Here is a 24,355-nt window from a genome sequence, read left to right as displayed (position 1 = left end):
ACATATAACCAATTAGTTGTGTTAGTGATTAATAACAGTTTTAATTCATATGAATTTGAGAGGATGAAAAAAGTGTAATTCTATTTCTGGAAGATATATTCTAACTTCTGAGTACTCAGTCCAGGTGTTTCCTTACCAGAGGCGATATACAGAAGAACGATAAATGCCTTTTTGTACTTCTTGTTATGTGTGTCACATGGATTATGAGAGGAAACCAGAGACATTCAACACTTTGATATTTTTAGTTTAAAGTTGTTGAGAAAGAATGCAAATCATGTGAAAGGATTATTGGTGAATTGCCTACGTCAATTTTAAACTTTCTTATTTTGTGTTTTGTCTTACACCTCTCTGTAATACGATTTTCGAGATAATTAGTGAGTTGTTACCTCTATATTTGTTACCTCTTTTTTTGTTTAACTTTGATTCTGTATATAGCTTACCTTTATAATGAAACTTACGAAGACAGAATAGTTCACATTGACCTGTTTGTTTAACTTTGATTCTATGTATAGCTTACCTTTATAGTGAAACTTACAAAGACAGAATAGTGCACCGTTAAGTGCATACTAAGATATTGTAACAGTGTCGCCATGAAGCATTGAAAGCAACCGGCTTTCAATTGGGCTTCGCGTCAACAATTAAAAAAGACATGATTTAGTTGAACATTCATAGGGTCGTTATGGTATTTGAAAAAAGGCTAAATCAATTACTAAATTTCAGTAACATGTAATCTATATCTTCCAAAGGCAAACTTTTGGGGTGTTTTCATTTTGGCCAAAAACATATTTCCTTCTATATAATCTCAATATATTGCTATTTTTGCACATATTTGAAGAAAAGTAAACATGATTACTTATATTTTTAGTTGTCCTGTGTATGACCATCTGCCTAAGATATGTAGAGTTGTTATACCAAACGGTCAATGTTGTGGTCATGTTGAATGTGTTGTTGAACCAATTACATGCCTCTTCCCTATACATGGTATACGTAAGTACAATTAACACATTGCACATTTCTTTTAAATCTTCTTTTTTCTTAATCACTTATGAATATTCAAACAAAATACAGGTCTTAACCGATTGCTTGGAATCTTATCTGATAAACACAATCAAATGGTACACCAGACTTGGTTGTCAGGTCTGCAAGTTGGAGATGACCATCTACCTCATATATATCTTTATAAGCACAACAACGAAAACACATTAAATAACACTGGATGTAGCTATTTTCCAATACGCCCAACTAGCAAGGTTCATTGTCTAAATTACTCTGTTGTGGTCAACTGGTGTCTATGGTCCATTTGTTCATTAGACATAGTGGTTTCGGTCTACAATGCTAAGATATTCAGTCCTATAATGGTGCCTATCAAGAAGCATATTTATAAGCACCACCAATCAATTAACTGAGTACCGCGGGCTGCATTTTTCTTCCATACAGATGGGTGCAGTCCTAACAGCAAGTTAACTTGATAACCAGTCATTTGGATTGGTCAAAGTTAACCTGTGACCGAACTTAGGACTGCTCTGACCAGTCCTAGGACCAAAATCTAGTTAACTTGAAAAGCGGACTTGGTCCTAGGACTGATTTTTTGTCTGCCAAAAAGTTAACTTGGAAACAGGTCCGCTATTGATATAAGTTAACTTCGAACCAGTCCTGTCAAAAGTTAACTTCGGAACCAGTCCTGTCATAAAGTTAACTTAAGTTAACTTCGAAACCAGTCCTGCCACAAAGTTAACATAAGTTAACTTTTGCTTTGACAAATCCGATCAAAACCAGACCTGTCCCCAAGTTAACTTTTGACTGGTCTGCTCAACACTAAGTTAACTTGTAACCAGGACCGCTCTATACGATTTTTTAAAAATATTTTTAATATCATTGTTTCGTAGTGTAAACATCGAAAATAAAGTAAAATTAATACTTCCTTTTATAAACAGTATTAAATACAAATTGAATTATTTGAAAATTAAGTACACATAAAACTTGCTTGTAACACAAATTTATCTGTGATCTGACTATCTATCAATTAAAAAAAACGATCATAGTTACAATGATTACGGGCACTAAATATATATATTCCATTACCTATCAAATTCAACCATATTTGCACTTTATTATGTATTATCCATATCTTTGGAAAGAAGTATATTTGATGTTAGTTGTATACGTCCTTGTTAGTAATACATCCTTGAACTATGCAGTCACAATCTGCAATGGTTTAATTCATTTACACACATGACTACACATTTTTATTCGCATAAATTTCGGTTGCCAGCATGTCCTCCTTTTATTCAAAACATTGATACGCAACAAAATTTCAGTAGTTTTGATACCTCATGCTGACTCGTACAACAAAACTATTTGACCACATCAACAAAAACTGACCATATGTGAACTTTAATTAGTAAATATATATACCCGCATAGTAAATCAGCCATATTTTTTATGTCAGGATTCAATGTATGATACAATGGATAGCAATATTGCAATATAATAAGAACAAATTTTTTTTCGCATAAATTATGGGTGCCAGCATGTCCTTTTTTTACTCAAAATACTGATACGTAATAAAATTTCAGTAGTTTTGATACCTCATGCTGACTTGTACAACAAAATTATTAGACCGCATTGACCAAAACTGACCATATGTGCACTTTAATTTGTAAATCTTTATACCTGCATAGTAAATCAGCCATATTTTTTATGTCAGGATTCAATGTATGATACAATGGATAGCAATATTGCAATATAATATAAACAAATTTTTGTTCGCATCAATTTAGGATACCAGCATGTCTTCCTTTTATTCAAAATATTAATACGTAACAAAATCTCAGTAGTTTTCATACCTCAAGCTGACTTGTACAACAAAATTATTTTACCGCATTGACCAAAACTGACCATATGTGCACTTTAATTTGTAAATCTATATACCCATATAGTAAATCAGCCATATGTTTTATGTCAGGATTCAATGTATGATACAATGGATAGCAATATTGCAATATAATAAGAACAAATTTTTGTTTGCATAAATTTAAGGTGCCAGCATGTCCTCTTTTTACTCAAAATACTGATACATAACAAAATTTCAGTAGTTTTGATACCTCATGCTGAATTGTACAACAAAATTATTAGACCGCATTGACCAAAACTGACCATATGTGCACTTTAATCTGTAAATCTATATACCATTGTATACCTGCATAGTAAATCAGCCATATTTTTTATGTCAGGATTCAATGTTTGATATAATGGATAGCAATATTTTTTGTTCGCATAAATTCAGGGTGCAAGCATGTCCTCTTATTACTCAAAATACTGATACGTAACAAAATTTCAGTGAATTTTGATACCTCATGCTGACTTGTACATCAAAATTATTTGACCGCATTGACCAAAACTGACCATATGTGCACTTTAATTTGTAAATCTATATACCCGCAAAGTAAATAAGCCATATTTTTTATGTCACGATTCAATGTAATATACAATAGACAGCAATATTCCAATATAATAAGAACAAATTTTTGTTCGCATAAATTAAGAGTGCCAGCATGTCCTCTTTTTACTCAAAATACTTATACGTAATAGAATTTCAGTAGTTTTGATACCTCATGCTGACTTGTACAACAAAATTATTAGACCGCATTGACCAAAACTGACCATATGTGCACTTTAATTTGTAAATCTTTATACCTGCATAGTAAATCAGCCATATTTTTATGTCAGGATTCAATGTATGATATAATAGATAGCAATATTGCAATATAATAAGAACAAATTTTTGTTCGCATAAATTCAGGGTTCCAGCATGTCCTCTTTCTACTCAAAATACTGATACGTAACAAAATTTCAGTAGTTTTGATACCTCATGCTGACTTGTACATCAAAATTATTAGACCGCATTGACCAAAACTGACCATATGTGCACTTTAATTTGTCAATCTATATACCCGCAAAGTAAATAAGCCATATTTTTTATGTCAGGATTCAATGTAAAATACAATGGATAGCAATATTCCAATATAATAAGAACAAATTTTTGTTCGCATAAATTTAGGGTGCTAGCATGTCCTCTTTTTACCCAAAATACTGATAAGTAACAAAATTTCAGTAATTTTGATACCTCAAGCTGACTTGTACAACAAAATTATTTGACCGCATTGACCAAAACTGACCATATGTGCATTTTAATTTATCACTCTATATACCAGCAAAGTAAATAAGCCATATTTTTTATGTCAGGATTCAATGTAAAATACAATGGACAGCAATATTGCAATATAATAAGAACAAATTTTTGTTCGCATAAATTTAGGGTGCCAGCATGTCCTCCTTTTACTCAAAATACTGATACGTAACAAAATTTCAGTAGTTATTATACCTGAAGCTTACTTTTAGAACAAAATTATTTGACCGCATTGACAAAAACTGACCATATGTGAACTTTAAATTGTAAATCTATATACCCGCATAGTAACTCAGCCATATTTCTAATATTGGGATTCAATGTATAATTATAATCATCAGCAATATTGCAATACAATAACAACAAAGTTTTGTTTCCATAAATTTAGGATACCAGCATGTCCTCCTTTTATTCAAAATATTAATACGTAACAAAATCTCAGTAGTTTTCGTACCTCAAGCTGACTTGTACAACAAAATTATTTGACCGCATTGACCAAAACTGACCATATGTGCACTTTAATTTGTAAATCTATATACCCACATAGCAAATCAGCCATATTTTTTATGTCAGGATTCAATGTATGATACAATGGATAGCAATATTGCAATATAATAAGAACAAACTTTTGTTTGCATAAATTTAAGGTGCCAGCATGTCCTCTTTTTACTCAAAATACTGATACATAACAAAATTTCAGTAGTTTTGATACCTCATGCTGAATTGTACAACAAAATTATTAGACCGAATTGACCAAAACTGACCATATGTGCACTTTAATCTGTAAATCTATATACCATTGTATACCTGCATAGTAAATCAGCCATATTTTTTATGTCAGGATTCAATGTATGATACAATGGATAGCAATATTTTTTGTTCGCATAAATTCAGGGTGCAAGCATGTCCTCTTTGTACTCAAAATACTAATACGTAACAAAATTTCAGTAGTTTTGATACCTCATGCTGACTTGTACATCAAAATTATTTGACCGCATTGACCAAAACTGACCATATGTGCACTTTAATTTGTAAATCTATATACCCGCAAAGTAAATAAGCCATATTTTTTATGTCAGGATTCAATGTAAAATACAATAGACAGCAATATTCCAATATAATAAGAACAAATTTTTGTTCGCATAAATTTAGAGTGCTAGCATGTCCTCTTTTTACCCAAAATACTGATACGTAACAAAATTTCAGTAGTTTTGATACCTCATGCTGACTTGTACAACAAAATTATTAGACTGCATTGACCAAAACTGACCATATGTGAACTTTTAATTAAATTGTTAATATATATACTCGCATAGTTAATCAGCCATATTTTTTATGTCAGGATTCAATGTAAAATACAATAGACAGCAATATTCCAATATAATAAGAACAAATTTTTGTTCGCATAAATTTAGAGTGCTAGCATGTTCTCTTTTTACCCAAAATACTGATACATTGTACGTAACAAAATTTCAGTAGTTTTGATACCTCATGCTGACTTGTACAACAAAATTAATAGACCGCATTGACCAAAACTGACCATATGAGAACTTTTAATTAAATTGTTAATACATGTATTCAATGTATAATTATAATGGACAGCATTATTGCAATATAATAACAACAAAGTTTTGTTCGCATAAATTTAGTATGCCAGCATGTCCTCCTTTTATTCAAAATATTGATACGTAACAAAATTTTAGTAGTTTGATACCTCATGCTGACTTTACAACAAAATTATTTAACCGCATCGACCAAGACTGACCATATGTGAACTTATATACCTTCATAGTTTATCAGCAATGTTTTTAATATCAGGAGTTTTTAGTAGGACCATAAATGTACATGTAATCAGTTATATTGGGAAACTATATATAAATTCAAAAAAAAATTCTGCATAAAATGCGAGTGTCAGCATTTAATCTCTTTATTCAAAATAACAGTCCCTACATATAGTAGTTCATGATGGTGTGTAAAACAAAACTATTATGCCGCATCATCAAAGTACCAACACTGACATGTCTGAATACAACTTATAGCTAATCCCGGCTGACCCAGCCGATTGAACTTTTGACGCATACGACAATCACGTTTCCATTGTGGCGTCAGATATTTTGTTTGATGACATCCAAATTTTACGGGAACCTGTGTGATATCCAGCAATGGCGGACAAATAACGATATTAAGGTGTATTCATTTGTAAATACTACCCTAGTTACAATGATAAAAAAGGTTCTCTTCTGGAATAGTATACTGTTTATCTATTATGTCGGTTGATTGATTTTGCTTATAGTAAAACCTCAAGTGGCAACTATTTCATTATTAAAAGTGCGCATTGAGTATAATTCTGGGACGTCCCATATCTCAATTAATCGGCAAAGACAAATCTCTTGACGCATTTGACGAGATTGTTGATAGTTTTACCACACCGTGTGCTTACGGACACTGTACAATTTCTGTTAGAATATTCTGCGGAAAATAGAATAGTTAATCCAATGCAAACAAGTTGAATAACAATGAAATATCCATGCATGTACAAATTTATGCATAAAGTAAAATTAAGGAAGGGAAGGTAATAAACGGGGAACGAAGCTACGTCGACAATGTTGTTGATATCCCATGAATATTGCTCCGAAGCGTTGGACAACCTTTCTATCCGCCTTCTAATAAAAAAAAACACTCTTTGTGATTGTATAGGATTTCTTTTTTATTTATTAAAGAATACATGTATATCAAATAAAAAAAAAAGAGAATTTGTATAATATCTTGTAAAGTCTAGCGAGTAAATAATAAATGATATCTGTGGAAAAACAATGCGAATGTTGTTTACGTATTCTAATTAAAGTTCAAGTCTGATATGCAAACTCTTATAACGATATACTGTCATAAGCATACCTGTCCTCAGGTCTGGTCAATAGCAGACCTGTCCATAGGTCTGGTCAAAAGCAGACCTGTCCTCAGGTCTGGTCAGAAGCAGACCTGTCCACAGGTCTGGTCTGAGGCAGACATGTCCTCAGGACTGGTCAAAAGCAGACTTGTCCACAGGTCTGGTCTAGGGCATACCTGTCCCCAGGACTGGTCGAAAGCAGACTTGTCTACAGGTCTGGTATGGAGCAGACCTGTTGATAGGTCTGCAGCAGTCCTAAAAAAGCAGACCGTAGGTCTGGTCCACCAACGACGAAGTTAACTTGCTTGACTGCTTAAAAATTCTCAAGTTAACTTAGAAAGCAGTCAACAAGTTAACTCTAAGTTACCTTTTGTCAAGGTTAGGACCGCACCCATATGTAGCTTGAACAATCAAGATCATAGTCTAAATCACTCTGGCGTGGTCTTGAACATTTACTTTATAGCAATGTAAGTTATTTGTACAAAAGCAGGTCGTCTTTATTCATTTAAGATGATTTTTGGCATGTCATATCATATACTTTTAAAAGAGTCACCTTGTGAAGAGCAAATTAAGAACAAAAAGGTAACAAATAAGTAGCAGAGTATAGTCAAACTCGAAGACATGGAAATATGTGCCACCAGGTTTATTATACCCCAACGAATCAACAACGAACACCAGAAACAAGAAAACTAAGAAACGAAAATCATTTAAAAGAGGCAACGTATCAAATGCAAATCAACAACAGAGTAAATCTGGAGCGTAAAAACTGCTCCTAGTACATATGCCCTGACTAGGTTATTTCAATAACACGAATACGGGACTAACACTAGAGACATGAAATGCCAAAAAAAAAATTAAAAGAAAACCGGTAATGTGTATGATATGAATAAGGAACGAATAAGAATAACAAACTAAGATCCAACACATGAAACATGAAGATCAAAAAAACAATTTATAAAAAGCGAATAAGAAATCAGTCGAGCGCGTAAAACGAATAGATACAATCTAACTGAATATTTTCATCTACAAGAACCTAAAACTTACACCAGAGAAAAAAACAAATAAAGACAATTTCAAAAAAGGACAAAGTTTAAAAAAAAACTATAAAGAATGAAAAAGTAACAGAACTTCTGTCGAGTGCTTTAACTGTTTTTTTCAACTCCAATTACATGAGACTACCATCACACATTTATAACGTAAAAAGACGTAACCATTAAAAAGGAGCAACGAATGAAATACAAATCAGGAACAAATAAGTAGCGATAAAGAACAGGGTATCAGTCGAGCTCTGTTACGAATATGTAAGTGCTAATAAGGCTGTGTCACATCGACAAACCCTGAGCTAACACCAGAGATAATATATGAAAAGTACCATAAAACATTAAAAAAGTGCAAAGTATATAAAGCAAATAAGGAACGAATAAGTAGCGAGTGTACAATAGTTCATAACAGACAGAAAAATGAAAAACAAGAAAATATAATAAAAAATTAAAAATACAAAATGTAAATACGAACTAGAATTGCCATTGCAAACAATAGCGGATGTCACCCTTCCCCCTATTGCCACTACAAAATGTAAGCGGCAGCCATTTCAAACTTGTTTAACAGTAAATGCACAAATATGCATGGCTATTCATCTTTTTGTAAATTTTCAGTATATTCAGAGCATTTTAAAGTATTTCACATTTATACCGTTTCCATGGCAACGGCAGACATTTTGAAAATTTCAAAGTCAAAAGTCTCATCTTTACTTGTTAGTTACCAATAATATCAAATTTCATTAAATTAAAACCATTTTGAGAATTTTGACATTTTTGCAGTTTTCATAGCAACCGTGACCATTTTGGAAATTCCAACTTCAAAAGTCATATGTTGACTTGACAGTCAACAATCATATCAAGTTTCATCAGTAGTTCCGATGATTGTCAAAATCATTCAAAACTCGTATATAGTGGACAACTATATTGCATAAAAATTTGATGATTTTAAGTTCAAGCATACCAAAGTTATTCACCAAACCCGGAAGTTTTTGGCGCATTTTGACCTTTTCGCATTGTTTCCATGGAAACGGCAGAAATTTTGGAAATTCCAACGCCAAAAACCACATCTACCAAAGTTGTTCATCGTTATGCTAAAGTTTCAAAAAAATTGGAGCATTTTCATATTTTTGAAATTTTTGGTGTAGTTTCCATGGCAACATAGTAGTTCGAATGATTGCCAAAATCATCCAAAACCAGTATATGGGTGGCACCTTCATTGTATTAAAATATAATGATTCTGAAATTAAGCATCTCTAAATTATTCACAAAAACCAAAAACTGGAATTTTTCACAATTGTTCCGTTTCCATGGAAACGGCAGCCATTTTTTATGGTCTTAGACCCTACTGCAACCCGAAATTTTGTGTTCCTCATTATAGTTAACTATCATTAAGATTGGTTCCATTGTCTCCAAAAACTGTGGCGGACAAAATAGTTGGCAGAATAATAATAATAGCAAAGAAACAGAGGAAAAGCAATATGTCACCCGACATTGTCGATCGGGTGACATAATAAGGAACAAATAACGAACAAATAAGAATCAGGGTATCATTCTAGCGATGAAACGGGAACATACGCGCTAAATGGGTTTTATACACGTCTATAAACCCATTTCTTCCAACAACAAAAAAGAAAAAAAAGAAATACAAATACAAGTATTAAGAGTTGCAACGTTTAAAAAGCGAATACGGAAATAATAGGCAGCGAATAAGTAACAGGGTATCAGTCAATTACATTAACGTGTACATATGCGCAAAAATGGTAAGTTAACCTTTTACGGTCCGAAGATTACACCAAAGAAAAAAATAATGAAAAGAAATAATTAAAAAGTTGCATTAAAGGACCGAATAAGTATCAGGGTATCAGTCTAGAACAACAACATGTACGTTCGCGCTTATAGGTCTATTTCACGTCTTCAAACTCATAGTTAACAACAACAACAACAACAACAACAACAAAAGAGAACAGAATTTCTAAAAAAAGCGAATAAGGAACGAACAAGAAGCGAATCTGTCACAGTTTATCAGTGGATCATGGAAACGAGTACATGTCCGCGAATAGACTAATAGACCTATTTTACGTCTACACACCCATAGCTACATTGTAAAATCAACAACAATGACAAGAAAGGAAATTTAACAAAAGTCTTTACAAGGTGCAACATTTAAGGTGGTATAGGAGTCTAAAATAAAAATGATAGAATTTGTTCATACTTTGCCAAACGTAGTATCTATCGATATATGTTCAAAAATATAATAAAAATGATAGATCAACGCGCATTTTCTCAAGCTACAGGTTGTGACAAAAGAACACATTTTGTATAGATTATACAGTAAGAAACACCATTTTGTGATTTAAAACTAAAGTAAATGATAGAATTGTAAAATAAATTACCAAAAAGATAGTCTTCAGACAATTCTTTAAGAATATCAAAAGAAAAGATAGGGTCAACGTACGTTTAATTCGGCTAAAATACAAAAAATACATAAAAATTCCATGTAGATTCCTTCAGAAAATGCACTGTTTTAGAGTAACCTCCTCTTTAAATGCCAATTTAAAAACATTTAAAAACAACCAAAAATAATTTACACTATATTACTATTTATAATTTATATTCTTATAAGTTGGTTCTTTAAAATGAAAATTCACATTAAACATGTTAAATTTCTTTATTCTTGCGTCAAACTTGATAGAAAATCTGGACCCAAGGTTCTTTGTTTTTTTTACAATCCAAGATGGCGAAAGATACCCATACCACCTAAAAAGGCGAATAAAGGACGAACAAGTAGCGACCAATCCAGTCACGTATTTGTCCTTACAGCTGAACGGACGTACTGGGTCGGCTCTTCTTTGCCCGTTATCTACGATGAGGATTTACTATAGCTGGATCAACGACATACTATTTTTGGTGACATAAACCAATCCCACGCTGTACAGAAGTCAAACCGCGTAAATACCCGCGCCAGCATACACTCCAAAACCCCTTACGGTTGGGGCGTGTTATGCCGACTGACGTTCGAGGGCTGTATCCTATAGCTAGGTATTGGATAATGGACCTTCATTCCACTGTCTCACTACTTTGGTCCTAATGACGCTTTCTGTCATCGTTACTACTACGTCCGAGACTCATCGACCAGTACTCCATCATTGTGGTTAGTGGGCTACCAAGCTGACCAAATTGGCCATGAAAGCAGCCGTTGTGAAGATAAAACATCTAAATAGTCAACAAACCAAGCCAAAACAACTCACAAAACCAAGATGGTGGCCTACCAAAATAACGTCTTTCACCTGTTCCTGACCGACTGCACACATTATTTAAACGCTCACCAAACGCCTTCGGGCACCGAGCCGACCGTGCGAGGGCTGTAAAACGAGTCAAGGTCGTTAAACACTTCCATCATCATCAAGTAGCGAATAAGTAACAGGGTATCAGTTGATTGCGGATACGGGTATATGTGCGCTAATAGGCCTTTATCCTGTCTACACATCCATATAATAACAACAACGACAAAGAAAAGAAATTAAAAAAACAAATTTTAAAGGTGCAACGTTTAAAAAGCGAATACGGAACGAACAAGAAGCGAAAAAGTAACAGCGTATCAGTCGATCGCGGATACGGGTACATGTGTGCTAATAGGAATATTTCACGTCTACACACACAGAGGTAACAACAACAACGAAAAAGAAAAGAAATTGTAAAAAAGTCTTTAAAGAGTGCAACGTTTAAAAAGGGAATAAGGAGCGAAGAAGTTGGGAATAAGTTACCGGGTATCAATCTGGGAAACACGTCGATGTGCTATAATGAGCATATTTCAACCGAAAAGAAATCATTTAAAAAGGTGCAACGTATAAAAGAATAAGGATCAGGGTATCAGACGAAAGCTGAAACGGGTACATAGGCGCTAATAGGGTTAGATTCAATCGTGAAACCCACGACTAACACCGGTACCAGAGACAGTAAATTAGGACACAAAAGCGAAAAAGGAAAGAATAAATAGCAAAACAAATAACAGGGTATAAGTCGATTGCTGAAATGAATACATGCTCGCTAATAGATATATTTTACGTCTAGGAACCCAGAGCTAACACAGAAGAAAGGAAAGAAAGCATTAAAAGTGTTCAAAAGCGAATAAAAAACAAAAAAGTTGCTAATAAGTATCAGGGTATCAGTCGACGCTGCGATGAGTATGTACGTCCTAATAGAGTTATGGCACGTCTATAAAACTACAGGTAATAATAAAAAAAACCAGAAAGGATATTAAAAGAAAGCAATAAAAGGTGAAACTTTTAAGAAGCGAATTAAAACGAATAAGTAACGTAAAGAATAGGTATCAGTCGAGTGCCTACACTGGTACATACAAGTAGTAATATATAACAAAAGTATAAGGAAAGAATAAGTAGAGAAAAAGTAACAGTCTGAAACGCTGAAACGGATTCTAATACTAATAAGTTTATTTTTACTTATAAATACATGGGTTTAACACAAGAGTCAGGTAAATGAAAGAAACTTAAGCATTTAAAAGGGTGAAACGTTTTAAAAATTATTGCAGAACGAAAAAACTACGAATACTAAACAGGGTACTTTTCTAGCACTGAAATGGGTACAAACGCGCTAATAGGTATATTTCATGCTTACTTACCCTTATATACCACGAAAGAAAACGAAATGTTTCAAAAGGAGCAACGTATAACATACAAATAAGGATAAAATAAGTAACAATGTGTCTGTCGAACTCAGATACAGATACAAACGCCCTTATTGGGTAATTTCACGTTACGAACCCATATAGCTACTACCAGAGACAAGAAAATAAAAGTTCAATTTTTTTCAAAAAGGTTCAACGTAAAACAAACGTATAACAAACGAATAATCAACGAATAAGCAACAGGATATTAGTCGAACGCTTAATCGGTTACATACGCTTATAGTGTTATTTTACCTCTTAGAACATAAGACTTAAACCAGAGACATGAAAATGAAAGAAAGTTGCAATTTACAACAAACGTATAACAAACAAATAAGGAACGAATAAAAAAGGGGTATCAGTCGTTCCTGAAATGGATACATAATTGTAATTCAGGTTATTCCATCATTAAGAACCGTTAGTTAACGCCAAAGACAAGAAAAAAATGTTGCAACGCATAACAAACGTCAACAAACGACTGAGGAACGAATGAGGAACGAATAGGCAATAAAGTATTAGTCGAGGGCTGAAATGGGTGCATACGCGTTCATATGGTTATATTCGTTCTACAATCAAACAGCGAATACCAGAGACAAGGAAATAAAAGAAAAGAAAGTATTAAAGAGATGAAACGTATTAAAAGTGAAAAATGAACGAACGAGTAACAGGTATCAATCGAGCGCAGAAACGGGTACATACGCACTTATTGTTTATTTCCATCTACGAACCCATATCTTACACCGGAGGCATGAAAATAAGATAATTATAAAATATTTAAAAGATGCAACGTATAAAAAGCGAATAAAGAATGAAGAAGTAGCAAATAAGTAACAGGGAATCAGTCGATCGCTATAATGGGTACATAATCGATTACAGGGTAATGTCACCATGACGAACCAATAATTAACACCAGAAAATAAAAATAAAACAATATCGTACCTCAGAATAAAACAGGTCTTAAATAGATATAGGAAGATGTGGTGTGAGTGCCAATGAGACAACTCTCCATCCAAATAACAATTTAAAAAAAAAAATCATTATAGGTCAATGTACGGCCTTCAACAAGGAGCCTTGGCTCACACCGAACAACAAGCTATAAAGGGCCCCAAAATTACTAATGTAAAACCATTCAAACGGGAAAACCAACGGTCTAATCTGTAAAAAAAACGAGTAACGAGAAACATGTACTATAAATTACATAAACAAAACGACAACTACTGTACATCAGATTCCTGACTTAGGACAGGAGCAAACATTTGCAGCGGGATTAAACGTTAAAACGGATCCAATCCTTCTCTCTTTTTCTGAAACAATAGCATAACATCACAACATAGAAAAACACACGATAAAATATCAATAAATTTGCTTAAAACCTGTATATAAAGGATAAGCATAATAAAAAGCGAATAAGGAACGAATAAGAAATAAATAACGAATTAGTAACGAATAAGGAATAGATAATGAAAAGGTAACGAATACGACATAAAGAAAAGAAATAAGAAACCAACTTGGCCATCCTGATGTAGTTACGTCGTGAATGAAGAAAGGTTATTTACTACTGCTTCAGGTATATACCAGTATAAACATGGTCTGTCCTTCTGTTTATATACCTATAATTACAAGGGACAATATTATGGACAGGATGACACATGGATTTATGATTGTAAATACAAATGTGAATGTCTTCAAGCAAATCTAGGATTCTATAGATGTAAAGAATTGTAAGTCATAATATATATTATACTCAGATGTTTGAATATGATATAAAGAAAAACAAATAAGAAACCAAATTCACAACCTTGATGTGGTTATGTTCTGTCATGAAATGGTAAAGGTTATATTTCTACTTCTCCAGGTTTATAACATTATAAACATGTTTTTTTTCCTTCTGTTTAGCTGTTAATACCTGTTTTTACAAGGAAGAATATTATAGACAGAATGACACATGGATTGATGATTGTAAATACAAATGTGAATGTCTTCAAGCAAATCTAGGATTCTATAGATGTAAAGAATTGTAAGTTATATAAGATATATTATATTTTAATGTGATTGGAAAGTGTAAATGAGGGACGAAAGATATCAGAGGGACAGTCCAACTCATAGATTGAAAATAAACTGACAACGCCATTGCTAAAATAAAAAGGCAAACAGACAAATAATAGAACAGACGACAAAACATAGAAAACTAAAGACTAAGCAACACGAACCCCTCCAAAAACTGCGGGTGATCTCAGGTGCTACGGACGGATAAGCAGATCCTGTTCCACATGTGGCACCCGTCATGTTGCTTATGTTATTACAAACACGGTAAATAGTCTAATTCTGTAGGTCACATTCGTGAAAAGGGAAGGTTATCGTAGTTATGGAACATACCCGATATCATCTGTGAAACTGTTATTCCATACAAAACTTTGAATTTTTCGAAAAACTAAGGATTTTCTTACCCCAGGAGTAGATTACCTTAGCCGTATTTGGCACAACTTTTTGGAATTTTGGGTCCTCAATGCTCTTCTACTTTGAATTTGTTTGGCTTTTTAACTATTTTGATCTGAGCGTCACTGATGAGTCTTATGTAGACGAAACGCGCGTCTGGCGTATAAAATTATAATCCTGGTACTTTTGATAACTATTTACACCACTGGGTCGATGCCACTGCTGGTGGACGTTTCGTCCCCGAGGGTATCACCAGCCCAGTAGTCAGCACTTCGGTGTTGACATGAATATCAATTATATGGTCATTTTTATAAATTTTCTGTTTACAAAACTTTGAATTTTTCGAAAAACTAAGGATTTTCTTACCCCAGGAGTAGATTACCTTAGCCGTATTTGGCACAACTTTTTGGAATTTTGGGTCCTCAATGTTCTTCAACTTTGAATTTGTTTGGCTTTTTAACTATTTTGATCTGAGCGTCACTGATGAGTCTTATGTAGACGAAACGCGCGTCTGGCGTATAAAATTATAATCCTGGTACTTTTGATAACTATTTACACCACTGGGTCGATGCCACTGCTGGTGGACGTTTCGTCCCCGAGGGTATCACCAGCCCAGTAGTCAGCACTTCGGTGTTGACATGAATATCAATTATATGGTCATTTTTATAAATTTTCTGTTTACAAAACTTTGAATTTTTCGAAAAACTAAGGATTTTCTAACCCCAGGAGTAGATTACCTTAGCCGTATTTGGCACAACTTTTTGGAATTTTGGGTCCTCAATGCTCTTCAACTTTGAATTTGTTTGGCTTTTTAACTATTTTGATCTGAGCGTCACTGATGAGTCTTATGTAGACGAAACGCGCGTCTGGCGTATAAAATTATAATCCTGGTACTTTTGATAACTATTTACACCACTGGGTCGATGCCACTGCTGGTGGACGTTTCGTCCCCGAGGGTATCACCAGCCCAGTAGTCAGCACTTCGGTGTTGACATGAATATCAATTATATGGTCATTTTTATAAATTTTCTGTTTACAAAACTTTGAATTTTTCGAAAAACTAAGGATTTTCTAACCCCAGGAGTAGATTACCTTAGCCGTATTTGGCACAACTTTTTGGAATTTTGGGTCCTCAATGCTCTTCAACTTTGAATTTGTTTGGCTTTTTAACTATTTTGATCTGAGCGTCACTGATGAGTCTTATGTAGACGAAACGCGCGTCTGGCGTATAAAATTATAATCCTGGTACTTTTGATAACTATTTACACCACTGGGTCGATGCCACTGCTGGTGGACGTTTCGTCCCCGAGGGTATCACCAGCCCAGTAGTCAGCACTTCGGTGTTGACATGAATATCAATTATATGGTCATTTTTATAAATTTTCTGTTTACAAAACTTTGAATTTTTCGAAAAACTAAGGATTTTCTTACCCCAGGAGTAGATTACCTTAGCCGTATTTGGCACAACTTTTTGGAATTTTGGGTCCTCAATGCTCTTCAACTTTGAATTTGTTTGGCTTTTTAACTATTTTGATCTGAGCGTCACTGATGAGTCTTATGTAGACGAAACGCGCGTCTGGCGTATAAAATTATAATCCTGGTACTTTTGATAACTATTTACACCACTGGGTCGATGCCACTGCTGGTGGACGTTTCGTCCCCGAGGGTATCACCAGCCCAGTAGTCAGCACTTCGGTGTTGACATGAATATCAATTATATGGTCATTTTTATAAATTTTCTGTTTACAAAACTTTGAATTTTTCGAAAAACTAAGGATTTTCTTACCCCAGGAGTAGATTACCTTAGCCGTATTTGGCACAACTTTTTGGAATTTTGGGTCCTCAATGCTCTTCAACTTTGAATTTGTTTGGCTTTTTAACTATTTTGATCTGAGCGTCACTGATGAGTCTTATGTAGACGAAACGCGCGTCTGGCGTATAAAATTATAATCCTGGTACTTTTGATAACTATTTACACCATTGGGTCGATGCCACTGCTGGTGGACGTTTCGTCCCCGAGGGTATCACCAGCCCAGTAGTCAGCACTTCGGTGTTGACATGAATATCAATTATATGGTCATTTTTATAAATTTTCTGTTTACAAAACTTTGAATTTTAAGAAAAACTAAGGATTTTCTTACCCCAGGAGTAGATTACCTTAGCCGTATTTGGCACAACTTTTTGGAATTTTGGGTCCTCAATGCTCTTCAACTTTGAATTTGTTTGGCTTTTTAACTATTTTGATCTGAGCGTCACTGATGAGTCTTATGTAGACGAAACGCGCGTCTGGCGTATAAAATTATAATCCTGGTACTTTTGATAACTATTTTGTTATAATAAAACACCCATGCAACCACGCATCCCATATTGCAGATAGGACCCGACACAAATAATTAATTTCGTGTTTCGGCAGTTAAGCTTGGGATGGTCATTTTAGGATGCATTATTTGAATATAATCAAATATGAAAATTATTCATGTTTATATTGATATATTTATATTTTAATTCTTCTTCAATTCTAGTTATTATGACAGATCTGCCATCATCAGAGGTCCAACTGTCAATTTTATGTTACATTCTTTAACTTTGATCTACTAAGCATATCTCCAATACTTTTATGTTTGCTATACGCAACTATTGGTGCTGTATTGAATATTTGTACACAGTCTTCGTCGAACTGTAATAAATGCCAGTGTTTCATTATACGTTTCTTTATTTTACGTATATATGGATTATATTTAGTAATTAAAACTAACGGAATACTTTGCTTCTCTTTAGATTTGTTTTGTTGTAATAAATCAGTACGGTCAATTGATAAAGCATCAGTAATACTATCATCTATTTCAGTGTTATCATAACCCCTATCTAATAATTTCACTTTGAAATTAGTTAGATTGTTTATTAATTTGTTATGGTCACTTGTATTTCTAATTTGCCGTATTACTTCACCTTTAATAAATCCTCTGAATACATGCTGTGAGTGACAGCTATTTCTGTGCAGAAACAGATAAGAATTTGTTTCTTTAAAATGTATTTCAAGGTCAAGGATGCCATATGTTGTAAATCGTTGACCTTAATTACATAAACATCCAAGAACGACATTTTATCGTTTTTGATTTCATAGGTGAACTTTAATAAGGGGTTATAATCATTTGCTAGACGAAAAAAATCTATAATTTCATCTGATGTTCCATCATATATTATGAATCCAGCGTCTCTATATCTGCCATGATAGAAATATAGAGAATATAAATTCTCCCTAATCGTGCATCTCTTCATTTTTGACCATTTGTTAAAAATTTAAATGATATTTTGTCGATTATGCCTTGGTCGTATAATGATTTAATATACTCAATGACCTGGATTTTCAGTTCTGCCATGTTAAATGAATCTAATTGGCAGTAATGTTGAGTATTTAGTTGTCTTGTGACTTCTGTTATGTAGTCTAGCCTGTCTAAAATAACACAATTTGAATTTTTATCTGCCTTTTTTATTACTATTGTTTCATCATTTTTCAAATTGCGTAGCGCTATTCTTTCGCCCTTAGTAAGATTGTTTTTTTACATTTCTTTCTATTGGTAGAAAAGACAATTCAAGCTTGGTTAAATCTATATAATTTTCCAACGTATGGCACGTAGAGGCAGGTTTATATCCTGTATTGCTAAGAAATGGATGAAGGTCAGTTTTTTCTTGACTGAACATATACCGACATCGTAATTTTCTAGCAAATTCATTGTAGTCTTTAAATATAGACATTTTTGCATTTTTGCTTGATGGCGTTGGTATAAATTTTAAGCCTTTCGCCAACAGGATATAGTCCTGATTTGATAATCTGCGTTTTGATAGATTAATTACATGCTTTTTTGCATGTGCAGTTCTTTGCTGCATATTGTATTTATTCCGTTCTTTTTTATTGTAGAATCGGAATTTTTGCTTTTTAGCATTTCTATTAAAACGACTTGCCATTTTTGAGTTCACATTGGGTGATTCTCTTAGCTACGTGCCTTTGTTGAGCTCACATTGGGTGGCTCTTTTTGTTATAATAAAACACCCATGCAACCACGCATCCCATATTGCTGATAGGACCCAACTCGTGATAGCGTCCATAAAATTTTCGATTACGATTTTAACTTCACAATTTGGAACTCTTGGTGTCATAGCCTCACTGTGACCAGCAATCCTCTATCAAGGAAATCATGATATGAAATACAAGTTTTAAATATAAGACGTTTTCTGAACCAATCCAATGAGCCATGCAGAGGCTTAGTTGATCCGTATTGGTACATATGAATGTTTGATTGATTGAATCTCGTCATAGAATAGCATTAAATGATTATAATCACATGTCTAGTCTATTATCATTTGATACACCTGGTGTTTCGGTTTAGGCTTTAGGCCAAGGCATTCCTCATCAGGTACCCCTTACCCGTATTATTAAAGTCTAGTTTTAATGATTGTATACAATAGATACTGAATAATATTACTTGGTTTTATAAACAAAATAGAAAAAAATTAAAGTTCCAGATGAATCTTTACTTATTACTTTTGACATAAGTAGCATGTACACTAACCTTTATCACACTGAATTAATAGAAGCAGTTAATAGAGCTTGGCCAAAAATTGAATCCTGCCACTACGAAATTCCATTACCGCCAAAAAATGATTTTCTAGAACTTTTGAAAATATCACTAGAAAATAATGAATTTGAATTTAACAGCAAAATATATCGACAAACAATTGGTGTACTTCAAGGGGCACCAATGTCTCCTAGTCTAGCGGATCTACGAACGTTTGAAATAATAACCGATATGCAATCGCACACTTATCAATTTATAGGGATGATAAATTTATCTTATTTGAAGGCTCGGAAACAAATCTCCTTGAACTATTCGAAATCGCCAATAGCATACATCCTCTTATAAAATTTACATATGCAATATCAAAAACTAGCATACAGCTTTTAGATATTTCAGTTTTCAAGGGAAAAAGATTCCTTGAACAAAATATCATGGACTTGAAACTATATCGAAAACCAACTGATAATTTGCAATACTTGGACAGATCATCGGCTCATCCATCATCTGTATTTAATGGTTTTATAATTGGTGAAACAATTCGCTTTATCAGATCCTCAAATAATAAAGAGGATTTAGACTCTCAAATTTCGCTCTTCAAAAGTAAACTTTTAAAAAGAGGATACAAAAACAAGAAATAGATCCTTTGATATTTAAAGCACTCGATAGAAGCAGAGCTAGCACATTAAAATATAGAAACAAATCACGGGAAAATATTCCCCTATGCTTCAAAACTAAATACAATTCCATGGTTAAACAACTAGGCAAAACCATACGAAAGCACTGGCACATTATTGAAAAAGACGAAACTACTAAACAGCTTTTTCAGAGACCACCCATTATAGCCTACAAGAAGCAAAATAGTTTGAAGGACATGCTTACATCATCAAAACTCAGATAATTCATTGAAAAAAAACCAACGCTAATACTATTAACCATACTTTGAAAATCTAGGAATACGCCAGGTGTCAAAGAGTGCCCCAGTAATATTATTCAGTATCTAATGTATACAATCATTAAAACTAGACTTTAAAAATACGGGTTAGGGGTACCTGATGGGGAATGCCTTGGCCTAAAGCCTAAACCGAAACACCAGGTGTATCATATGATTATAGACTAGACATGTGATTATACTCATTTAATGCTATTCTATGACGAGATTCAATCAATCAAACATTCATATGTACCAATACGGATCAATTGAGCATCTGCATGGTTCATTGGATTGGTTCAGGACACGTCTTATATTTAAAAGCCTTGAATATTTACTCCGTCTGCAGGCACTGCTTGAATGTTGCTACAAAGAAATGGAAGGTTAACAATTGGGAAGCTGAAATCATCTCTTTTGTCGTAAAGTTTTGTTTTTAAAAAGTAAAATCACAAAAATACTGAACTCCGAGGAAAATTCAAAAAAGAAAGTCCCCAATCAAATCGCAAAATCCATAAGTTCAAACATATCAAACGAATGGATAACAACTGTCATATTCCTGCCTTGGTACAGGCATTTTGTCATGTAGAAAATGGTGGATTGAACCTGGTTTTATAGCTAGCTAAACCTCGCACTTGTATGACAGTCGCATCAAATTCCATTACACTGTCAACGATGCGAGAACAAAACAAGCAGACACAATAGGTAAACATGTCAAAAATAGGGGTACAGCAGTCAACATTGTGTTATCATCTTAATCACTATAAAAACAACAAATGTAACGACGAAGCACAAAAAGGCATATATCAAGGATGGAAGGTGTTTGAAGTACCGCGTTTGAAATTCGCACAGGTAGACATAAAATAATTTTGTCGTTCAAAGTATGATGGGATACATAAATGCAGAGTCACGTAAAATAGATATCACAAAAAACAGACTTAACAGTAAAAGTAATGATAATAAATCAAATAATTGTGTGGTTCAAAGTACGACGGGATACATAAATACAGAGTCACGTCAAATGGATATCTCAAAAAACAGACTTTACAGTTACAGTAATATTAATAAATACAAATAAAATAATACTATAACACGTTATTGAGATGATAAACAACGTCAGTACGCAAAATCTATACTTCAATGAAAATGGAAATGGGGAATGTGTCAAAGAGACAACAACCCGATCATAGAAAAAAAACAACAGCAGAAAGTCACCAACAGGTCTTCAATGTAGCGAGAAATTCCCGCACACGGAGGCGTCCTTCAGCTGGCCCCTAAACAAATATATACTAGTTCAGTGATAATGAACATCATTATATGCACATCAGTCAACATTGCGTTATAATCTTACTTACTATAAAAACTAACAAATATGTAACAAGGAAGCTTACAAAGGCATATATCAAATTTATCAACCTCATTTATTACAAAGTTATAATACGATTTTATAATCCATGTTAAATCCACTCATGAAGGATTAAGCGATTTTAAGAACAGAATCCTTTCCCTGACGGACACATTGTTAGGTTAACTTTAAATCTGACGTAGAATCACGCGATTGGCGTATATTAGTTGATAATCATGTAAAAGTCACACAGGTAGAAATAAAATAATGTTGTCGTTTATGGTATCAACAAAATATAGTCAATAGTTATTTCAGGCATATCTTTTGCAGAATCTAAGCTAAAAGTTTTTTTTGTCCTCCTTAATTATGACAAGCACATACAGAATGCGGTTGGCTAAAGATGTTTGTTTGTATTATATTACTTTATTATGATATAGTATATCACAAAAATCACATACTTTGTTCCGATGTTTCACTTAATGTTATAATCTCCATATCAATCATGTCTTAAGGGATTTGACTTTATCATATATCATATTTACATATGTCAGGGTTTGTATTTGTGCGTATATCGTACTTTTCATTTGAAGTAGAATGTTGGATATTAAGAAATACAGAATAGGTACTAATTCTTTTTAATACTTAAGTTTTGACACAGCATTGAATATTGGTATATTATACAAACTGTAATAGTAAAAAATAAAGATAACCTAGTTGGTTGACGTTACAAGAATACGTTTGAGATAAGTTATTAACAAGTTGTTTCTTCTGTAGGTGCTATAAATGGCAATTGCCTTCACAATGTACACTGAAAGAACCTGCTCCAGGGAAGTGTTGTAAAACACCCAGTTGTCCTCCATGGATCACTATAAAATATCCGGAAGGATATAAGGAAGAATAATTACTGAACAAAAGTTTTAGAAACCATTTTTTCTACAAATAAAGCGTTAAGCCATATGAAATTCAACTGTGGTTACACAAACAGAACCCGAACCTTAGATAAACGAAATAATTAAACAAAGTGTAGAAAATCACACAGACTGAGACAAATACAGCATTGGCTAGCTAGTCACAAATCCTGAACAAATCAAATTTTAACAACCTAGATTTTAAGTAAGGAGGGAAAGATTGGAAAAAAATGATAAAAAAGAAACGTTCATCGTTGACAGTTCTACTTGTGCAAAGAATCATAACCCGTGCTCAACCAAAACACTTTGATAAAGACTATTCGTGGAGCAAACACATCAATGTACACTCCCAAATTTCTTTTTGAGGAAAATATAAATCCTTAATTGACAATACAAATAAATCAATGGGGGTTATGCAAGTTAAAATAAAATAGTTGTATTTCTTCTCAAAAATAACTTTGCTGTAACGACAAATCACTCGACCTACAACAGTTGCCCGAGTATCCCTTTGAAAAAGTCACTGATACGACGGTAATCATCCAATGAAATCATATTTAGAAGTATTTACTTGTAGTTAGTTTTACAACTCATTGTATTCTCCCTTCTTTCAATACAGGATATTTATGTTCAAAATCATATAACACAATTACAAACTGTCTAAAAACGTATTATACAAAAATATTCCATCTACATTTATTCAATGTCAAAATACTTCATCGATTTCGAAAAGAACACGATCACTACGAACGAAATGTAAATATCACACACCGTTGAATGTTTAACTGCGAGGGTGTGTTCTATTTTTTTGTTTCTTATATTCTTTGTCGTTGATACGCAAAGGTTTGTACTGAAATGCTATACTGATAAACAAATCAGAATGTTCAAACCAAAAAACCTCCAATTCAATGTCGACACCTGAAAATAATTATAACCGTTGTAGCCCTTATATAGGAATATGAAATAAAAAAAAAAACGTTTTTTCAATGTGTATAATATTTTAAGAATATCCTGTAAACAATTTTATTCTATACTGAAAAAAAAGCAGTGCGATTATTGTTTACATAATTGGAAATGAAGTCTAATAAGAAAATTGTAAAATATGATAATGCGTAAGAAGCAGACCTGCGCACAGTTATTGTAAGGAGCAGACCTGTCTATTGGTCTGGTCTAGGGCAAACCTGTCCCTAGGACTGAACAAAAGCAGACTTGTCCTTTCGTTTGTCTGAAGCAGATGTGTCAATTAGTCTACAGCGGTTCTTATTAAGTAGACCGAACATAATCGTAGATGGAGATTTATTTAGTATTCTTGCATCACCCTCCGTAATGCTTTATGAAAAAACAGTTCAAATAAAACATGCTATTTA

General features: G+C 33.5%; 1 protein-coding gene across 1 annotated transcript in view; it reads left to right on the top strand.

Annotated features, from left to right (window-relative positions):
* The window catches only part of LOC143081095 (cysteine-rich motor neuron 1 protein-like), a 29,045-nt gene extending 6,000 nt beyond the window's left edge, over window positions 1-23,045 (top strand). The window contains exons 5-7 of the mRNA XM_076257330.1: window positions 866-987; window positions 14,697-14,817; window positions 22,858-23,045. Coding sequence (XP_076113445.1) covers window positions 866-987; window positions 14,697-14,817; window positions 22,858-22,984 — 370 coding nt within the window. The 3' untranslated portion in view covers window positions 22,985-23,045. The remainder of the gene's footprint in view (window positions 1-865; window positions 988-14,696; window positions 14,818-22,857) is intronic.
* The last annotated feature ends 1,310 nt before the right edge of the window (window positions 23,046-24,355 follow it).

The sequence above is a fragment of the Mytilus galloprovincialis genome, chromosome 6 (genome assembly GCF_965363235.1).
Source record: "Mytilus galloprovincialis chromosome 6, xbMytGall1.hap1.1, whole genome shotgun sequence".
NCBI classification, from domain to species: Eukaryota; Metazoa; Mollusca; class Bivalvia; order Mytilida; family Mytilidae; genus Mytilus; species Mytilus galloprovincialis.
This window is presented reverse-complemented; position numbering and strand designations above follow the sequence as displayed.